The 22,395-nt window shown below is 43.9% G+C and overlaps 1 protein-coding gene across 5 annotated transcripts in view; it reads right to left on the bottom strand.

The window, feature by feature from the left end:
- LOC126354065 (juvenile hormone esterase-like) overlaps positions 1 to 22,395 on the bottom strand; it is a 285,547-nt gene that overhangs the window by 194,869 nt on the left and 68,283 nt on the right. The window contains exon 2 of one of the 5 annotated variants that reach the window (XM_050003440.1): positions 6,825 to 6,959. The exons of 3 other annotated variants lie outside the window; for them this stretch is intronic. In XM_050003440.1, coding sequence (XP_049859397.1) covers positions 6,825 to 6,959 — 135 coding nt within the window. Of the gene's footprint in view, positions 1 to 6,824; positions 6,960 to 15,891; positions 15,982 to 22,395 lie in introns of those variants that run through there. One more of the 5 variants, XM_050003437.1, reaches the window with a different exon arrangement.

Raw genomic sequence — 22,395 nt, 5'->3', positions numbered from 1 at the left:
CTAGCAGAGGTTTGCGCGGAATACGGAGATGTATTTCATCTACCAGGGGACAACCTGTCCTATACTTCCGCAGTGAAGCACAGAATACCTATTGCACCGGAACACGCGGGAAAGGTAGTAAACGCTAGACCGTACAGGATCCCGGAAGCGCAAAAGGAAGTGCTAAGGGAGCAAATAGAGCAGATGCTGAGAGATGACATAATTGTCGAGAGTAAGAGCGCTTGGAACGCACCGTTACTGTTAGTTCCAAAGAAGCTAGACGCTAGTGGCAAACAGAAATGGAGAATCGTAGTGGACTACAGACGATTAAATGATATCACTGTACGCGATGCATTTCCACTACCGAATATCTCCGAGATACTGGATCAGTTCGGGCAAGCTAAGTACTTCTCGACGCTTGACCTCGCAAGCGGGTACCATCAAATATTGACGGACGAGAAGGACAGAGAGAAAACGGCATTTAGCTCAAACTATCAGCATTACGAATACAAACGAATGCCGATGGGACTGAAGGGAGCCCCAGGATGTTTTCAGAGACTGATGAATACAGTCTTGGCAGGTTTACAAGGAGTGAAATGCTTTGTATATCTAGACGACATAGTATGCTATGGGAAAAACCTGCAGGAGCATAACGAAAAGCTCCGGGAAATATTTGACAGGTTGCGAGAGCACAATTTGAAGCTCCAACCAGACAAGTGTGAATTCCTGAGGAAGGAAGTAATCTTCCTAGGTCATTGCATCACTGACAAAGGAATATCACCAGATATGGCGAAGGTGGAGAAGGTGAAGTTCTTCCCACAGCCAAAGACAACTAAGGAAGTAAAAGGGTTTCTCGGATTGATAGGTTACTACCGCCGTTTCATTGCTAACTTCAGCAAGATTGCGAAACCTCTCCATGAGCTCTTAAAAAAGGGAGTGGACTACCGATGGAGCGAACGTCAGAACAATGCGTTCGAAGAACTAAAAGAGAAATTAATAAACCCTCCGTTACTTCAGTACCCTGACTTTACGAAACCGTTCATCATTACAACGGATGCGAGTAACGCAGCCTTGGGTGCAGTGTTATCGCAAGGTAAGAAGATTGGCGAAGACTTGCCCATCGCATATGCATCCAGAGCATTGAACAAAGCCGAACTAAATTATAGCACAACGGAAAAAGAGTTGTTGGCTATAGTTTACGCAGTAAAACAGTTCAGACCATATGTATATGGCAGAAAGTTCACTGTAGTGACAGACCATAAGCCACCAACGTGGATATTTAGTGTCAAAGATCCGAGTTCGAGACTCCTGAAATGGAGACTGAAACTCGAGGAGTATGATTATGAAGTAATATACAAGCCAGGAAAGTTAAATAGTAATGCGGATGCGCTGAGTAGAATAAGGCATGAAGGGAAGGAAGAGATAGATGCGAAGCAGAAGGTGGAGACAGAGATCTCGGCAGCAAAAGCAAATGGGGAAGAAAGTTCCGTAAACGTGCGGCAAGCACAAGTGTCGAGTGAAATAGAACAGGAAACGGATAGTGGTGAGGAAATTAGTCCCGAAGAAAAAGAAAATATACTAAAGGAAATGCATGACAATCCCTTGGGAGGTCACCAAGGAATGCACAGGACACTCGAAAGAATTAAAGCATACAAGCAGTGGCGCGGAATGAAGCGTGACATTGAAAATTACATTAGGAAATGCCCATCGTGTCAAAAGAATAAAAACACGCAAATGAAAACTAGGATGCCCTTAGAAATTACAGACACAGCAGAAACAGTATTCGGAAAGTGTGCGATGGATATAGTGGGTCCACTAGATGTATCTAATAGAGGAAAAAGGTACATGTTAACATTCCAAGACGATCTGAGTAAATTTACCTTAGCAATCCCAATTGACAAACAAGATGCCGAAACAGTAGCTGAGGCATTTGTGGAAAACGTAGTATTAAGGTATGGAATTCCATCAGTATTATTAACAGATCAAGGGTCTAACTTTCTGAGTGATGTATTTAAAAGTGTATGTAAATTGTTGAAGGTAAAGCGTATAAATACTACAGCGTACCACCCTGAATCAAATGGTGCACTAGAAAGAAGTCATAGAACTATTGTAATCTCAGACACTTTGTAACAGGAGATCAAAGTTCTTGGGACAAATGGGTACCGTATGCAATTTTTGTGTTCAACACTACACCACACAGCAGCACAGGATACACACCATTTGAATTACTATACGGAAGAAAGGTTAACATACCAGGAGTACTGCAGCAAGAAACACAGCAGGTAAGTTACAATTATGAAATGTATGTAAATAAACTAAGAGCGAGAATGCAGGAAGCCCACAGAGTGGCCAGAGACTCGATTATAAGAAGTAAGAAAATCAGTAAAGAACAGTATGACATGAAACAAAATCCAAAAAACTTCAAGGTAGGAGATAAAGTATTACTGCACGATGAGTCGGTGAGACGGGGTAGATCTCGGAAATTAGATTCACAATGGAGAGGTCCATTTGAAGTAGTAAAAGTGGAAGGTCCTAACGTAGTAATAAAAGTTAAAAGAAATAAGGAAACAAAAGTACATGCCAACAGGCTGAAACAATTCTTTTAAATTTCAGGTATGGCACTCAAGTGGCAGGACGTAAAATTCGTCATAGGGATAACAGCATACTACATCACTGCATCAGAGCATGCAACAAATGAGTACCAAGTGACGCCATTTCCGAGTTCATCAGGACTATATTACGATAATAGAGGACAGGTAGAAATATACAGTACCACATGGAGAATAGTCACATACGTAAATCTAGATATAATAACAGAAAGGTTTCAGAATGCAGAGAGGTATGGTAGGGCAGCGGTACAAAGGTGCCGAGAAACACTAACACAATTAAATGTAGGATTAATAGAATGCAGGGTACTAGACCAACAAGTAACTCATCATGTGGAAAAAATCACAGGATTGCAACTTTTAGTACAGCAGCTAACGAAACACGAGACCAGAAGGAAGAGAGGAGTATTCAACTTCGTCGGGCAGGTAAGTAAAATACTGTTCGGGACGTTGGACGAAGCAGATGCAGCATACTATAAGGAAAGAATAGACGCTATAGAGAAAAACTCAGAAGGGTTGTTGAGGCTAACAAAGGAACAGGTGGCAGTGGTAAGAGCCACATTGACGGGAGTAAACAGGACGGTATATACACTAGAGTCAAATGAGCACGTTCTGAAGACAGGTATGCAAAGACTAGAACGATTCATGAAGGAATACGTGAAGGAAACCGATATAGGGTTTAAACGTGTAGCGTCCTTCGCCACAGTAACAGAGCAAGTATTACAACTATCGGCAGTGTTTGGTCAGATCGAAGAGGAATACGAACAAATGATAAATGCCATTGTAAATGCTCAGAAGGGAATACTACAGCCTCATATAATTAATCCAGTCCAAATTGTAAAATACCTAAGTTTAATACGGGAAGAACTAAAAGATGTAAAGTTTCCTGTTCCTCTTACGGAGTCCTCAGGTTATCTATTGTTAAGAATAATTGATTTAGATGTTTTCATCTCGGGTAGCATACTAGGATATGTAATTAATATTCCATTAATAAATAATAACAATTTCAATTTGTATAGAGTACTCCCACTACCAAAAGAAATTCCAAACATGAAAGGTAAATATGTGTACATACAGCCAGAGAAAGAATTCTTACTAATAGATGAATCCAAAAGGCAGTACGCGAAACTTTCAGCGGAGGAACTAAAATGCAAGGAGCTAAGTAAAAATAGGAGACTGTGCAAACAAGCATTCGCCTTGCTGTCAACATTCGACCACGAAGAGTGCGAAGCCAAATTGTTGCAACCGGTAAGAGAAATTCCGGAAGATTGTGTGCGAAAAATAGTCGCACTGAATCAGAGCCTTTGGACTCATCTAAACAGTAACGAATGGCTATATGTAGCACCGAAGGAAGAAGGCTTAACAGTATTATGTGGAAGGGAACCACCAAAGGACCTAGTAATAAAAGGGGTAGGAAAAATTAGTTTTTACAGTAAATGTAAGGGGTATGGCACTAGAGTGTTCATACAAACAGATAGAGTGATTCAGAGTAATGTGACGAAGAAAGACATAGTTCCGCAGATCAATCTAGAATTCGATTGTTGCGTGGTAAACAAGGAAAAAAGGAATGTCTCAACGTTAGCATTAGATTTGCCATTGGACCAGGTAATAACACAGTTAGACGACTTGAAAGTCGCAGGAAAAAGACTGGATGATGTCCAGAAGATGGTAGAGAGACAAGAGGAGGAAATGAAGTACTCCAGGTACTTCACACATTACTCCATAACTACGTATGTAGCCATATCAATAGTTATTCTAATCATAATAACATGCTGTTGTAAAAACTGTAAATGTTGTAAAGACTGTTTTAAAAGTATATGGAAATATTTTGAAGACAGTGATTGTTGTGGTAAAGTATGTATAAGAAATACCATAGTGAACCAATACCCAGAGACTAGTTCAGCTAGAAGACACAGTAATAAAGAAACTGAAGAGATAGTAATTTATGAAAGATATGGAAAAGACCAAGGTGATACGGTCGCTTTCAGAAACAGACGTTAAATAACTGTATTTGAAATGTGTAATTGAAATGTAACTGTATTTGAAATATGTAATTGAAATTTAACTGTATTTGAAATGTAATTCTAATTGAAATGTGAATGTATGTATCAATGAAAGTGTCTTTTGATTTTAATGCAAATGCTTTTGACATAACTGAATGTTAGGCATGTATAATGTAATTGTATTATTGTATGTTTAATGAATTTGACTTTACTAAATGAAAATGAAAAATATAACATATCAGATGCTAATGTAATAAACAAATCTGTAAATCATGTAATGGAAAAAAAAAATAAAAGAGTCACAATTGACGCTACTCTGAGGAGTAACGCCAATTTCCCTGGCGGGGGAGGTGTTGTAACCGCAGAAAAGCCAAGTCTAAATGCAGTTGTTCTCAGACGATACACCAGAAATCATACGGGGAGATAGAGTTAACAGGGGACGCCAGGCGTGTCAGAGGGATCACAAAAGATAACGACGCAGCCAGATAGCCGAGGCGGCGGTCCAAGCGGCCAGGCAGCTGCGCGTGATAAGCAAGGAAGCAGACTCAGCTATTAAGATAAACAGGGCGCTCTGGGCAGGTCCCTTAATAAACAATAACTTGCAGTATCAACACTCTTGGCTAGAGGGAGAAGTCTGGGAGCGGAGAGAGAAAGAAAGAGGGCCCTAGGTGGGGACCGCACTACGTCATGAGGAGCCAATGAAGGGCTCAGGACGCAGTGCGTGATTATATAGGGAGAGGCCCCTCTACCCCTCCACCTAGCTTCTGAAGAAAAGTACTGAAGTTAATACTAAAACAATCCCTAATAAGGAAAAGTTGCACTCGACGCTACGTCATGCCAAGCGCTGGCGGGGTCGAAGGGGAAGAGCTAACAAAACTCGGAGGCACGCCGCTCCGGGGATCTCTCTCTCTCTCTCTCTCGGGGTTAGGCAGCGACGGTAGTCAGCGTGAGTAGCAGCCGACTTGGGCTGAGGGGGGCTGCAGGCAGACTGTTGGAGATAGTCGCCGATGAGCGTTTAGGCAGCGACAGCGGGACTCTGACGTAGGGTGCTAGTGTGGGCAGCAAAGTGCTGGAAAGTTCTATCAGGCAGCCAGAACGGTGGAAGTCAGTCACCGTCTCTGTAATGGGCTTGGCTATTCTGTAGGTACAATCACTACGCAGTTAGGGTGATCTGTATTCTTTATGAATAAATTAGAACTTTTATAACGTCCATACGAGTTTACTTCTACCAACATCCTAGCCTTGTACCTTCACACCAGGGAATTTAACATCTTAGCCAGATCAAAAGTCTCCCTCTCAATTAGGTCAACCGGCTAATTCCCGTTTACGAACCGTGTCGCTCAATCCCTCGCAAAACCCACGCTTGGGACGCGACAGCTCTCCCTTGCACCATATTTACCTGGATCTACTCATTGTTCACTTCTTCTTTGTATACATTCTACGCTCCCTAATAGTTATAATCGGTACGGTTCCGATTCACTTGCTGCAGATAATGCTTTATTCGTAATTTCTCACTTCATTATTGTTCCCACTCATACCATTATCTTACTTAGTACTAGAAGTTGCTCTCATTACTTTAGCTTTCTAATATTTCTCGTGATCACCTTAGCTGACATTCTCTTTTCGTTTGATTTTTGTCCCGCTGTTCCTTCTGAGCCATTCCCTGGGAATATTTTAGTTGGAATGAAACAATAAAGACAAAGAGGTCTTGCGAAAGTACTACTGATCGGGTCAACCTCATAAGGATTTGCTAAAGAGTTTTTACTCCCCTGTTATTAGTTTTTGAACAAGGTTTCTGACGGACTGTGGGTGGCCTAATAAGATGGGTATAAGATGGGTATGAATTTTCCGATATTTGACTATTTACTCTTGAAATCCATTCTTCTTCCATGTCTCGGGGCGGTATTCCTGTCAGCGAACTTTATTTATCCGTTTATCATACATATTTTCGGCAGCAAAGTTCTAACATCTCATGAAGTCAGTATGAAACGGAAGGAGTTAATATTATTCATCATTGATGTAATGATAGATTGAAGCATGGAAGAAACAACGTGTCATTCACCTAAAGTATGGATATCGTGTAAAACTAAATCTAACAGGGATTAGACCCATTCTCCCCATGAATGACCCGTTTGACGTCCTCAAGCACACGAATGCAGTTCGCTAAACAGAGAGATCATTCAGAATGAGCTCCCCCGGTTACAAGCTGGGATACGACTGTAAGCAGAGAACTCACCTGGAAGCGCAGCTCTCCAACGGGAGGTTCGGCGTACGGGATTCCCAGAAAGGCCGTATAGGACGTGTTGTAGACGCTCGTGGCCGTACGTCCCAGCAGGCTTCCTTGCTGGACCGTCACCAGCACGTCCTCGGCCTGCAGAAAGAAAGTAGCATAACGTGAATTAAAATTACCAGTTTAGAACAGTGGTCCCGACCCATCAGATATTAGCTTCGGTCTCCCTTCCTGGCCCCCCACGCCCACCCCCCTCTCGCAACACCACCGCATACCACCATCATCAACATTATCGCCTAACTGAAGTTAAGAATGAAATTAATTTTCTTCGGACACATTTATTTCTAAAATTACGAAAGGTAATGATATTAGTTGATATAGGTATTTATTAAACGACAAGCTAGTGATTCAATGAGACGATTGACCGCTTAACTGTAACAATATTTTGTTACATAATGATGGAACAATTCTCTGTGCATCGTATGAGCTATCTACAACTTTTCCTCAGGTAAAAAAGCTAACTATCCATATTGAGGTTAGAAACTTGTTAAAAAGCATGCTTCCTCTGCAGCACTCCTCACCCTAGCGACACTTGCTTCACCCATATCCTGCACCTTCATTTAGTATCAACCAAGCTAAAATGTGTGCACTACACTTATTGTTTGTAAACCACTCATTATATATAAAATGACAGTAATTCGAAGACGTTTGGCCGGCAATGCTTTATCTCCGAGCACAGCCACCAATAACAATAATACAGTGTAGGACCTACAGCAGTATAGTAGCCATTACATAGTTACTGTTGTATTGTACTGCCAATTAGTTCATTTATCTGATGCAAAATCAATAATGAAGCAATTTCTGATACATTTTGGGAATTACGCACAACTACAAGACAGCATTTGCGTGACATATTTAAACAGATTGACGTGTATATTTCAATTTTAGTGTCATACCTGAATGGCGCAAAGTTTGTGTGTATTGAGTGGCCCTTGTGAGGAAGATAACGTTCATACATTCGTTCCACAAGCTGTACGTTCCACTACATCGTGTCACTCGTTAATGCTCTCCTTCAGAGGCACAGATCAAATTGTACCCTATACCACTACTAATGTATGTCATTGTTTCAGTAATTTCGTTTTTCATTTTTCTAAATAATTCAGGCACGAAACGTCTCGTGCTCTTCATCCCTTTTCTTACGTCTTCCTTTATGTAGGCACACCATTTTTCTTACTCTCTGTAATAATACTATTCATGAAGCTGAAATATCTTTTATGTATTACTAATAACATGTGAGGCCTTTGTTTATGTATCAGCTTTCAATAAAGCTACTCGCGTAGCATATAGAACATTGGGGTTTTAAGGCTAGGTGGTAGTTTGTGGTACTCTCTGTATACTCGCCAAATGACGCGCATATAGCGTTCAGAGTAATGACCCTTCGACTGTCAAAATTTTGTCAATAAATTGCCAAACTATTCGTTACAAAGTTTCCGAATTTACTGCTCTCCAGGAACTTTCTTGCGCTCAAATTATTCTCGGGGCTGAGTGCTGTCTGAAACGCGAAATATAAAGCACGGAGACATTTAGCGATTCATGGAACCATATCGAAAAGACAGATTAGTAGTCACAGGAGGGAGAGTCTTCATTGAAGTTGACAAAAATACTGTCTCTATAGAGGTCGAATTTGACTGTGGCATGTAAGTTATCTCCTCGCGTATAACAGTTCTAAGTATGCATAATGAGATTTTCACTCTGCAGTCTGCGCTGATATGAAAATCCTGGCAGATTAAAACTGTGTGCCGGACCGAGACTCGAACTCGGGACCTTTGTCTTTCGCGGGCAAGTGCTCTATCAAGGCAAAAGGTCCCGAGTTCGAGTCTCGGCACGGCACACAGTTTTAATCTGCTAGGAAGTTTCAGATCTAAGTATGGTTACTAAAGTTAATAAATCAAACAAGAAGGCTAAGAGTGTATTTCCGCTGGAAAAGAGCAGATAATCAATTTCTAACATGCGACTTAGACAACGAATTGTCATCATTTAGTTTCAGTATGAAGAATGTAGAGAAATTATGGCAAAGCTTAAACGAATTGCACATCGAGCTCTGTAGAAGTATGTGCCGAGTAAATGGTTTAAGGAGGGAAAGACCCACCATGGTTTAACAACGAAATTATAAAAATGCTAAGGAAGCAAAAGCTGTTGCACTCTCGATTGAAAAGAGAATGCGCAAATTTCTGCAGTCCAAAATTAATAAAAATTCCAGAATCCAGTACATTGCTCTCGATGGAGTATGCCGAGAAGTGTCCCCGAGAAGTGTCACAGAAACGCTGTTATTTTACACACACATAAATAATGTGGCAGACATGGTGAGCAGCTGTCTGCGGTTGTTTGCTGGTGATGTTGTGGTGTGCGGCAAGGTGTCGTCTTTGAATGAATGTGGGAGAATATAGGATAACTTAGTCAAAATTTCTAGATGGTGTGATGAACAAATGTAAAAAAACAATGTGAGTTAAGCAGATGAGTAGGAAAGACAAACCCGTAATGTTATAATACAGTATTAGCAGTGTGCTGCTTGACATGTTCACGTCGATTAACTATGTAGGTGTGACGTTGTAAAACGATTTTAAATGGATCGAGCATGTAAGGATTGTAGTATGGAGGTGAATGGCCGACTTCGGTTTATTAGGAGAATTTTAGAAAAATGTTGTTCATCTGCAAAGAAGGTTGCATGTAGGTCACCAGTTCGAACCATTCTTGAGCAGCACTCGAGCGTTTGGGAACCGAACCAGGTAGAATTAAAGGAAGACATCGAAGCAATTCAGAGGCGGGCTGCTAGATTTGTTAGCGGTAGATTCGAAAAACACGCTAGATTTACGGAGCTGCTTCGAGAAATCAAATGGGAATTCCGGGAGGAAACGCGACGTTCTTTTCGACGAACTAAATGGAAAAAAATCTAGTGAAACGACATTCGAAACTGACGGCACAAAGATCCTGCTGCCACCAACGACGTTTCGCGTGAGGAGACCGCGAAGTCTTGATAAGTGTAATTAGGGCTCATGCAGAGGCATATAGAGTTGCTTTTCCCTTGCTCTATTTGCGAGTGGAACAGGAAAAGAAATGACTAGTAGTGACTTGCGGAATATGTATGTAGGTGTAGACGAACATTGGGATGCAACTGGTTTGGTGACGTGTCGATTAGGCGCCATTGTATGCGCACTTGGATTGATTATACTCCAGCAGAAAATCATAATAGAGGGTAACCGAGACGTTTTGGTCAAGCAGGAGATTTGATATTAATGGAAACTGATGTTTTAATGGCTCGTACTGTATCTCTTTATTGCACTTCTGCGTGATCTCTGTGAGTATCATGATTACGAAAAATTAGCTTTCGGAGGACTGAATGTCAATCATTCCTTCACAATACCTATTCTTTTAGAGTAATGGTCGTCAAACTGCGACCCGCCGGCCGCATTCGGCCCTATTCAAGTATTCATCCTGCCCGCGGTTCTCAGTCATATTTTATGATAATATGCACCTAGCAACTAACAGCCGAATCCAAAAATGTCAACTAATGTCAAGAGCTACTTAAGAGTGTAGCTTTCCTGTCCACAACAAACAAAAATACTTACAGTGCCAGTCATATTTTATGCTGGCTTAATTTTAATTGATGTTGGTGAATTCAGCCGCGATGTAAGTGAACTTGGCCCCTTACATTAGGGGCAGAGGGATGAGTAGCGTGGCTCCTCTCGAAAACTACACATCGGATCAAAAAAATTTTACAATTCCAATTTGTTTGTGTCGGAGGGGGAGATCCAGTGATACTACAAAAAATGGTTCAAATGGCTCTGAGCACTATGGGACTTAACATCTGTGGTCATCAGTCCCCTAGAACTTAAAACTACTTAAACGTAACTAACCTAAGGACATCACACAACACCCAGCCATCACGAGGCAGAGAAAATCCCTGACCCCGCCGGGAATCGAACCCGGGAACCCGAGCGTGGGAAGCGAGAACGCTACCACACGACCACGGGATGCGGGCAGTAATATCACACTCGACTCCCTCCCCCACCCCACCCCGTGCGTGGGTGGCGATGGGCAATTTTGAAATCATCAATGGAAAATCCTGTTTTTTTTATTGCAGATTACGATTCTGTGGCAAAACCTCGTACTTACTTTTTGTCTGAGGCATATTCTTCGTTTCGCCACGGATGGTGCTATAATCGGAGGAATAGAAATGGGCACACAATCGTAATTTACTTGCTACTCAATGGCCCTCAAATATCCAGTGACAAATGGGACCCCACCTCCATGCTGCGAGGGTAGGACGAACCAGTATTTCATAACCACCAATTGGAAATCCCATTCGCAACGTTGTATTCCTCCGAAATATCGACGGACCACTGGCTGTGGATCGAGGTGAACGCTACTTTACTTTTATAATTAGAGTAAGTGATCAAACAGAGTGCCACCAGCTTCCAAACACTTATTGAATCTGCTTTTCAAATGACCGTACTCAGGGCAGAAGCATATCTGTGGGAATATTAGCACATCCTTTTATGATGAGGTCGACTATGTATTCGCGTCGTATTGGCACCTGCTGGTGCAACTTATCTTTTAAATATCCCCATGGAAAGAAATCCGGCGACTTCAAATCCGGCGACCCATCGGGCCAATTAATAGGGCCACCTCTTCCGATCCACCGACCATTGTAAACATGGTCTAATACCTTCAGTGCTTCAGTTGCGTAATACGCTAGGCAAGGGTCATACGTTGTAGAACGTCTCATGGCTTGATTAGGAGAAAAATAAATTATTCAATATTTTTCCACGATATTAAGCAATTATATTTGTTATGTGTAAATGAAATTTTACTGAAAGTCAAGGATTAATGCGTTTATAAAGAAAAACCATTGTCTGTAACATAAGTATTATTATTATTATCTTTGTTCTTTTTGGTATCAGCGTGAAACAAAACGCGCCAGACACTATCTTGCTTTGTCTTGTTCGGATAGGACGCCATTGTGCGCGGTTTACATAATAAGGTGTGTACACATTTTATTATTTGAGCAGTGAGCTCCAATATATGTGTTAAGTGTTGCTGTTGTTAATTGTAACTGTAACCTGCACCACATATACCGTTTGTTTGTCCCATCATTTTTAAAAGAATTTCAGATGGAGCGCCGGCAGCGAGCCTAACGTTGCGTTCTTTGCACAGACGACGCTGGAGATTGGCGATATTATTTCTTTCATTTATGATCCATGGGATACTGATATTTGATTAACTGTTCTTGAGCATGGATTCGGCTAAGTAATTTCAATAGTTGTACGGGATCCCACGCTACATTATTATGTCAGCAAAATCTAAGAACGATCTGTGCCTTCGCATATCTTTGCAGTGCATAATCAAATTAAAAATAAAATATAAATTAAATTAAATAAAATACTAAAACCCCACATTCACATTCCATTCAACAATACACACATTAATAGGTTATATATATACTACAGTTGTCGAACGTCCAGAGCTACATTCTGCAGTAGCACCGGTAGTTACTGTTCCAAAAATGTTCGATATTTGTCTATAAAATACGGACCAATGAGTTTGTTTCGCACAATGCCACACCATACGTTAACCGACAAAGGACGTTGATGGTGAACTTGGTGTAACCAGTGGGGATTGTATACACTCCACTAGTGCATGTTACGCTGGTAAACGCTATCTTGATTTGTGAATGTAGACTCATCGGAAAACAGTACCTCAGGAAAGAATGTGGGGGTCGTTTGCATTTATTGCCGTGCTATTTCACAAAAGACTACCCGGTTATGGAAATCGGCGCCACGAAGTTCTTGATGCAGTGACAAGTGGTATGGATGATCCTTATGATGACGCAATATTGTGACAATACTACCTACGGGTATACCAAACACACATGTACGACACAGTAAGATACCCATGAAACATGATGAACTTATATAAAATAATTAGATGCAAGATGTACTGACAGAAAGTTGTTGCGTCAAAGTACCGGTGGAAAACTACATCACTGGCACAGAGCAATTTTTCACTGTATGGTTTTCTAGTTTATTTAAATCTTGTGAATTTTTACTGTAAGGAGGAAAGATTTTTCCACCATACATTTAACATGCTTGTGGATTTATATTTACATTAGATTATATTTATGAATCAATATCGCACTAACAATTTCTGTGATACTCCATGTCTTGAAGTTAATTAAGGCTGAACACTAATAGAAAGCACCAAGTGGCCTCGCCTTCCTCAGAAGCCGCTGTCGGCTAACGAGGGGCTGAGTAGCATATTATCGTACTCTGCAGGGCGGATATTTATTTAAAAAATACTGCTGATGTCATCGGTTCCCAGGCTTGCACACTACTTAATCTAATTTAGACTAGCTTAAGCTAAGAACAACACACATACACACCCATGCCTAGGTAGGGCTCGAACCTCTGACGGGGTAGGGGGAAATCTGGCAAGGCGCCCGAGACCGCGCGGTGGACGTTTAGTAACCTCAACGAGAAGAATGCATGACGCCGGTGGTTTATGATGCTAGAGGCAGCAGATCCTCCGTAGGGCGGATAGAGCGGGTGGGAGGTAATCTCTGACGAAGTGAAAAAACCTGGAGAACGAGCTTCGGGGGACTAAGAATGCTAAAGGACGTCCTGTTAGTGCGAAGGAATGTGCGAGGTCAGAAACAACGCTCACGAGCGGACCTCGAAAACTAATCGCAGCAATGCAGGAGCACATCTCCAACCAAAACAGCAGAGACGCGTAAAGGAACGGAAATGGAGCATTCAAGAAATTCTTCCGAAAGCAGTATGAACTTCAGGTGCTTCACTGGCAGATTCGTCACCCATGTGGTGGGAGGTAATGTTTTTGTAACGGCCGCTGGGATCGTCACCTGGAGCACAAACTTAGGTGTCGCGTGTCCGTATGGAAGCGGCAAATGCCGGGAGAAAAAGAAGACTCCCCTGTAGGCAGCTATCGAGGGCACTCGCCTCTGAAGATCGCTAGAAAGGACTTTGGTGGCGACAGCCATACCGCAGGAGCTGCCGGTCACACTTCAAGAAAAGCTGCTTTCGATACAGGGAACGAGTTAGCCGTTTCTCTCAGACAGAATTTTGATTCTGTTTCCTTGAGTGACGATTATTTTGTGTGGAGTATGACACACATTGAAGTGCATCTTTAAGGGAGATTACTCTAGTGGGCAATACGTGAGTCGAATTTCTGTTCCTAGATAATGAGCAAACAGAAATCTTGACTCATTTTCTGTCTTGTACTGCGGCAGCTTCAGCCCTAGGAGTTTGCTGAAGGCATATTGCGTCCTCTGAGTAGAAAGGGAATTGCAGGTACGGGCGTACATCATCTGGACACACCGAGCGAGGTGGCGCAATGGTTAGCACCCTGGACCCGCATTCGGGAGGACGACGGTTCAAACCAGAGTCCGGCCATCCTGATTTAGTTCCGTGCTTTCCCTAAATCGCTTCAGGCAAATGTCGGGGTCGTTACTTTGAAACAGCGCGACCGACTTCCTTCCCCATCCTTCCCTAACCCGATGGGACCGATGACCTCGATTACGGTCCTCTCCCCCAAATCCACCCACAACCACCACCACATCTGCACAGCGGCCAACGTCCCAACTAGTGAACCACCTGTGTAGTACAACTGCTGTCCGTATTTCAACAGGTGATTTGCACATTCCAGGTCAGTGGACAGGAAAACAGTCGCAGTATGTGCGGTTTGAGTTCCATCTGCTTGTCCACTGAGCTTTTTTCTGAAAGTGCCAGTTGGGGTGTAGGTATTCTATTTATCAACGCTAGTCGGTGTCAACCAACTTTATGTACATCTTATATCAGAGGAATGTGGCTAAAGTCAAATGTGTTCCACCAATCTCGAAATTACAAGCAGTATATAACTCGATATTGTGCATTTCATATTCGTACAATTTTTGCATTCTGTTGTGACTCATTCTAGTAGTATACCGATAAGGATGACTGATCTGATGCGTTAAACTGAAGTAAAACCATAACCCAATATTTAGATTCATGAAAATCCCTAGGCAAAGGCTTTCAATGGTAGGGTCAGTTTAATCATTTATTGGTGTGTGAATTCCACTGCGGAGCAACATTAGGAAGCCACCCACACACATGCGTTGTGCTACACGCTTCGGGAGTTTAGAGTAATCTTTGACTAACGCCTCAGCTACCGCTCCGGTTGCACATATTCACCTTTAAGGAAATGAATCTTTTCAACACTTTCTCAGCTCTCCGGCACGTAGCCAAACGCAATATACTTCTCTGGTTATAGATTTTAACTGTTATGTATGATTACATGTCAATTATACAATTCGTTATACACACATTAGCGTTGCATTTAGACGTTTCTTTTGAAGACAGGGAAGTTTTAAATGCTTACACCTTTGGATGTGTTAGTGATAGATCACTTTAGTACGAAGCCTGGCATCATTGCAACAACCTCATTTAGTGCTCAACTTTTTGTATGATTGCTTCCTTTTTGCTATATCTTTGTTTATATTCCATTACAAGTCAATTAGTTCTTTCGGATATTTATTGTGGTTCCAAAGATGGCTGCCGTGAGTAGCTGAAGTCTTTAATAATGAGTGAATAACTTTTGCCTGTTACAGTTCAATAAACAACGCAAAAACAGAGAAATTTTGCAACAAAGAAACGTTTGCTTTTAAAATTCCAAGAGTGTACGCCCTAAGAAGACTCAAGAAACGTGCTAGTTCCACTCACACACAGCTTGCTTAGCGACGAAAACGATAAAATAGCAGAAATACAGACGTAGAAGGATGCCATCAGAGAATCTTTGTGTGCACCATCCGCGAATTTTCTTGGAAGGATGGAAAATGACAGTGGTACACTATAAACACCCCCACTTCTAGCGCAGGTCACCGTATCTGTTAATGTGTATAGGTAGCTGTAGCTCCAGGTGAAGACGTAGATCTAAATATAGACTTAGGAAGTATGTGTAACATATTGCCACGAGTTTCATTCTAATGACAACAGGTATACAGGTATATCATTCTATGTTTTACCTTAAGGTTGATCGTTAGTCCAAGAAGCACAAGAGATACGTGATAGATATTACAGATCATCATTGTGTCCAGTTCGGGTCGAGTAACAACAAACCTGTTGATCTGCGGGAATAGCTGACCTATAAGGCTGTCTGGCAACTGTGTCGTATGGATTCAGCTGCAACAGACAGAATGTCGCCGGTGCACACATGTTGTTGCTGTGTACTCAGCTGATACAGCAGACACTGCTGTTAGCAATAACACAGTTGTGGAGAGCAGCCTTTACTAGACTACGGTCAATGTGACTAAACTCGTCTGCTATTCATTAAATTTTATTGTGTATGTCAGGGCTTTTATTACAAATACAGGATTGTTTCGTACCTATACGTTTCCGATTGGCATTAGAGTCGTTTTTCGGGCGAGGTCTAGAAACTGAGAATTTCTTCGCTTAGAAGTCATAGGAACACATGAATAGTTAATGAGATTTCGTGTGTATCTTCCATCGCTATATTTAGGAACCTCCTGGTCACAGTAGAAAAAACGACACAATTTGTTCTCGAGGGGCTACACTTCTGTTTGTTATCGCAAAAGCCATTCACTGTCTCTTCGGACTGAAACTGTTGTTGCTTATAACCGCAGTACAAATGTCAGGGAGACATCAGTCACTCATCACGTCACCTGCAGGTTCTCTGGAGTTCACATAGGTCAGAAAGACAACTAGAGTGTTTACTTTACAATCATGGTGAGAGACTAGAACTTATTGAACGCTTTCGCACAAGCAATCTCGCAGCGAAAACAGTGGGCCATAGCGACATATTTGCATATTTGTAGTTTTTGGATGGTGAATTAACAACTTCATGCAAAATAAAATTACATAAAATTATAGAAAACGAAAGATCTCTATGGAGAAACTGCAGTTAGCTGAGTACCGAAGGCGTGGTGGCATCTACAAAGTCCTGGAGAATTCCAGTATATTTCCACCGTGGGTATTCCTTGACTTTGTGTTTCTCTTACATCTGTTCTTAAGCCCTACGGACGCATTAAGAAGTATAGTGCAGTTCTCATTTCTGCACTATGCTCTTGTACATGGTGGAGCCAATAAAAGTGGCTCGGGCGAGTGGCAGCATTTGTGGTGTCACCGCCAGACACCACACTTGCTAGGTGGTAGCCTTTACATCGGCCGCGGTCCGGTAGTATACGTCGGACCCGCGTGTTGCCACTATCAGTGATTGCAGACCGAGCGCCGCCACACGGCAGCTCTAGAGAGACTTCCTAGCACTCGCCCAGTTGTACAGCCGACTTTGCTAGCGATGGTTCACTAACTTCTACGCTCTCATTTGCCGAGACGATAGTTAGCATAGCCTTCAGCTACGTTATTTGCTACGACCTAGCAAGGCGCCAGTATCCGTACTATTGATATTGTGAATCATGTACCATAAAGAGCGACGTTCTCCATGAACGGATTAAAGTTACGTATTCCATCAGCTACGTCCGTTTTTCTCAATTCTAATTCCCTTGTCATGTTCCAGACTTCACGCCAGCCTGCGTGAGCTAAAACGAGTGCATTTCGGCCTCCTTTAACCATACGGTTGGCTCTCCTGCCAACCACAACATTGGCGACGAGGATGGGATCCAAATTGGCGTGACCACTCCGTCCAGCTTTCCAGTGCAGCATCAAAAGGTCGTAAAGTGGGTGCAACAGCGTGTTGTGGCTGCGTTAGCGATGAAGCGGCTGCTGCCGCATCGTTTTGCATCGCTTGTTGGCTCTGGACGAGCTGTCCAAGGGCATCCAGTAAGGCCTGCGTCTGCTGATTCTGTAAGCGATAAAATTCGGCCAGTACATCTGGAGATTGTGGCGAAGCCATTACATAAGTAGTTATTCACGGCAAGGTCTCCCTGTGTTAGGACAGTGCAGCCTTCTTGCAACATACAAAGGACAAACAAAACTTGTGTCATTTTAAATCCTTCGTTCTTCTTCTGCAGTGAACTTGTTGGGTTTCAATTTATTTCAGTTGTTTAACATGTCTATAGTAAATCAGGTCCTATCAGTGACCCAGACTGTGCCTTCAGACAGTGTTTCTCGTCTATGTGAAGAATTTGCAGACAATTTTGTACCGGGCCTCGGTTGCGCTAAGAACTATAAAGCACATTTGGAACTGAAAGTAAACGCGCAACCGAAATTTTTCAGAGCGCGCAATGTTCCCCACGCATTGCGTGATGAGGTCGCAAAAAAAACATTACACGATTTGGAATCACAAGGTGTAATTGAACGTGTGCAGGCTCCTCTCTGGGCATCACCCTTAGTAATTTTGCCAAAACCTTCCGGAACGTTGAGACTTTGTGTGGACTTCAAGGCAACAGTGAATCCACAACTAGTGATTGCAACTTATCTTTAACCCCGCCCGGAAGATCTTTTTGACAAACTGTGCCCGGGTAAATATTTTTCGAAGTTGGACCTCGCAGATGTGTACTTGTAAATACCAGTGGACGAAGAATCCCAGCGCGTTTTGGTGGTTAACACGCATCTTGGTTTGTATTGATTCAAACGTCTGCCATTCGGGTGTGCATCCGCCCCTGCATTGTTTCAGCAGTATCTACAAACTTTTTGTGCGTCGGTCCCTATTGCAGCAAATTATCTGGACGATATTGTGATCTCTGGAAAGACGGAAGAAGAACATTTGGCCAATCTCAGAACATTATTTCAGGTCTTGCGACAAAATGGTCTTCGCTTGCGGAAGGACAAATGTGTGTTTTTTGCTCGGGACTTACCATACCTGGGACATGTAATCAGTTCCCAAGGAATACATCCCAGTCCCACGCACCTTCGTGCCATTCAAGACCTGCCTTCGCCGCAGAATTTGAAGCAGCTACAGAGTGTGCTGGGAAAAATCAACTATTATAATAAATATGTGCCGCTTGCCTCTTCCATTTCAGCTCCGCTTCATCGCTTACGCCGTAAAGGTGTTCCGTTCGTCTGGACGACGGAATGCGAACGCGCCTTTCGCCTGATGAAATCGGCTTTCCTTTCCAATACTTGCCTTACGCCATTCGATCCCCAGAAGCCCCTCTTTTTGATGGTGGATGCATCGGATTTCGGGATCGGTGCTGTGTTTGCGCACAAAGATGGATCGCACGATCGCCCTATTGCCTTTGCGTCCAAATTGCTCTCGTCTGCTCAAAGAAATTATTCACAGATCGAGAAAGAAGCATTGGCTCTCGTATTTGGTGTTACAAAGTTTCATGATTTCTTGTATGGTCGTCACTTTACCATAATCACAGACCACAAACCTTTGACATCGCTTTTTCATCCGACCAAGCCTGTACTTCCACGTACAGCGCAGATATTCATTCGCTGGTCTATTTTCCTCTCGCAGTACCGCTACGATATCTTGTATCGGTCCACTGCTAAGCACGGAAACGCCGATGCGTTGTCCCGCTTGCCTGTTGCTGAGGCTAGGGCATTCGATTCCTCCGAACTTGCTTAAATGTTCATTGATGCGGAAACCGATGACGTGGTCGAATCGTTTCCGATTGATTTTCGTCGTGTAGCTACAGCCACAGCTGCCGACCCTGTCCTTGCTCCCGTTCTGCGTTGTGTTCCTACGCAGTGGCCCTTATCAAAGTCACGGATCGGGGACCCGTAGGTTCGCCGATTTTTTGCTCACAAGGAGAGACTTTTTGTACGACGTGTTGTTCTGCTGTTGCGTTCTGATAATGATCAGTCCAGGGTCGTGGCACCACGTTCGTTACAGTCCTCTGTCTTAGAGCTTCTCCACCAAGGACGTTGGGGTATAGTGAGAACGAAACAACTTGCTCGTCAGCACTGTACTTGGTTCCGAATCGATGCCGCGATTACGAATATGTGCTCTTCTTGCATGGTGTGTGCCGAACAACAATCAGCACCACCGCGGAAATTCTTTGCATGGCCAAAAGCCACTTCCCCTTGGCAACGCTTACACATCGATTTTGCTGGTCCATTCTCGAATGCTCGATGGTTGGTTGTGGTAGATTCATTCAGTAATTTTCCTTTTGTTGTCCGGATGTCTTCCACGACGTCATCTGCCACCATCCATGCGTTATCCGCTATCTTTTGCATTGAAGGTCTTCCACAGACTATTGTTTCCGACAATGGCCCACAATTCATGTCAGCAGAATTTCAGTCATTCTGCAGGGCCAATGGTATTCAACATCTGACGTCCGCGCCGTTTTTGCCACAGTCAAACGGTGCCGCTGAACGATTGGTCAGGACTTTCAAGCCACAGATGTTGAAGTTGAAAGACTCGCATTCTCAGGAGGACGCGTTATTGCTCTTTTTGTCCACGTATCGCTCTCAGCCTCGAGATGGTCGCCCGCCGGCTGAGTTGCTCCACGGTCGTCACATCGAACCTTGATGTCTTTGCTACATCCGCCGCATCAGGTTCCTGTGCAGCGGCAGACACCTGATTTTGCTCCAGGCGACGTTGTCTACTATCGCCACTATCGAGGTTCACGGCGTTGGCTTGAAGGGCGCTGCCTCGGCCGCGCTATGTATCTGGTTTTGGGGGCCTCGGGTGAGGTGCATCGGCATCCCAATCAGCTGCGCCTCTGTCGTCGCACGGGATCTGCCACTCGCCGTCTGCTGCCAGCGACGGTGCCGTCCGGTCGGCGCCCTGGGACCCATGTACTGGCTCGCCTCAGCCTCAGGTGTTACCGACGCTGCCTTCCATTTTGCCCCATGGCGACGCGCCGCCGCCGCCGCCGCCGCCGCCTGTTCTCCCGCCGGCGACGCCCGCAGTGGACGCACCGCTGCAGCCGTCGGGCGCCTCCCTGGGTCACGCGCCGCCGATCGCTTCCCGGGACCAGTTGTCCTCCGACATGGAAAACTTGCCCGCTCCGGACTATATGTCGTCTTCGCCCGTCGGGTGCCCCGGCCCGATGGAGGTCGACCCTTCGGCCCCTCCTGTCTCTCTACGGGTGCATACACCGCATGTTGGCGTGCACCCTGGAGCAGGTTTTCAGGCGTTTCCTAGTTCCCCGCGGTCCGAATGGCAGGGTGCGGGTGGCACAGCCTCGCCTGTTGTTAGGCTCCCCACTTCGTCGCATACGTCAACATGCGGTCCTCCCCACGGCGGGCGGAAGCCTTATGCCACAACCGTATGCCGATTTGCGGGGGAGGAATGTGGTTTTACCGCCAGACACCACACTTGCTAGGTGGTAGCCTTTAAATAGGCCGCGGTCCGGTAGTATACGTCGGACCCGCGTGTCGCCACTATCAGTGATTGCAGACCGAGCGCCGCCACACGGCAGCTCTAGAGAGACTTCCTAGCACTCGCCCAGTTGTACAGCCGACTTTGCTAGCGATGGTTCACTGACTTCTACGCTCTCATTTTCCGAGACGATAGTTAGCATAGCCTTCAGCTACGTTATTTGCTACGACCTAGCAAGGCGCCAGTATCCGTACTATTGATATTGTGAATCATGTACCATAAAGAGCGACGTTCTCCAAGAATGGATTAAAGTTAAGTATTCCACCAGCTACGTCCGTTTTTCTCAATTCTAATTCCCTTGTCATGTTCCAGACCTCACGCCAGCCTGCGTGAGCTAAAACGAGTGCATTTCGGCCTCCTTTAACCATACGGTTGGCTCTCCTGCCAACCACAACAGCATTAATCTGGTCTCAGCCCTAGCTAGCCACACAGGTCACCTGCTCTGTCAGTGTGTGATTACCTTGTGTAGGAATCCCTCCAGTCTAAGGTGTATCACAGCAACTCTCACATTCTTCATGGACTGCAGCAGAACATTTCGGATGAGACAGCAGCAATTCCGGAAGTCCAGCTTTGATCCGCCTTCAGTCACTTGCTGACCAGGATTCAAAAGTCCCAAGAGATGAATGATGGTCACTTTCAGCATCTGCTATAGTCAGGTTAGTACTGTATTTCCTCTGCTGTGTTTCTTTGTACCCTGGAACTCTGTTCTCTGTGCCACCTCTATCTGCCCTCCTCCCCTCCCCCTGCCGCTCCCCTCTGTATATGGCATGTCCCGTCCTTGGTTGATACAGCCTTGTCCCATTGTCTGTTGGAAAGGAGTTCTTCCAGTTTCACTAAATGATCAGTAAATCTTTGGTCATAATGTGGGCGTTGTTCTTTATCTGTAACCGTCATTGTTTTTTGTTGAACTGAAACGTCATGCTTGAAACCGTTACCTAAGCAGTACCTAGTATCCAAAGTACACAGCCTCTAACATTCTGCGTGGTGTCTGTTTGTTCTAAGTCGTGTCTCCCAACCACTTTCGCACAACGACGCTCTGAGCGTGTTTTTTAGGGAACTTATTGCTCGTAAGGAGACGCCAGACCACACATGACATGTAGATTTCAGAATAGTTCAGTGAGACGAGCGTTGATATAATCAAATACTTAATGATTTCAGCGTCATCTCCACTGCACTCTCTGTAAAAGAATCTTAGTACTAGTGGAAGTGGTTCAAGGCCTTCCTATTGTTAGTTAGCTGGTAAAATAACGTCGAAAAAGCAGTTAAGTTTACCATTGGA

This window comes from Schistocerca gregaria, chromosome 3 (assembly GCF_023897955.1).
Source record: "Schistocerca gregaria isolate iqSchGreg1 chromosome 3, iqSchGreg1.2, whole genome shotgun sequence".
NCBI classification, from domain to species: domain Eukaryota; kingdom Metazoa; phylum Arthropoda; class Insecta; order Orthoptera; family Acrididae; genus Schistocerca; species Schistocerca gregaria.
This window is presented reverse-complemented; position numbering and strand designations above follow the sequence as displayed.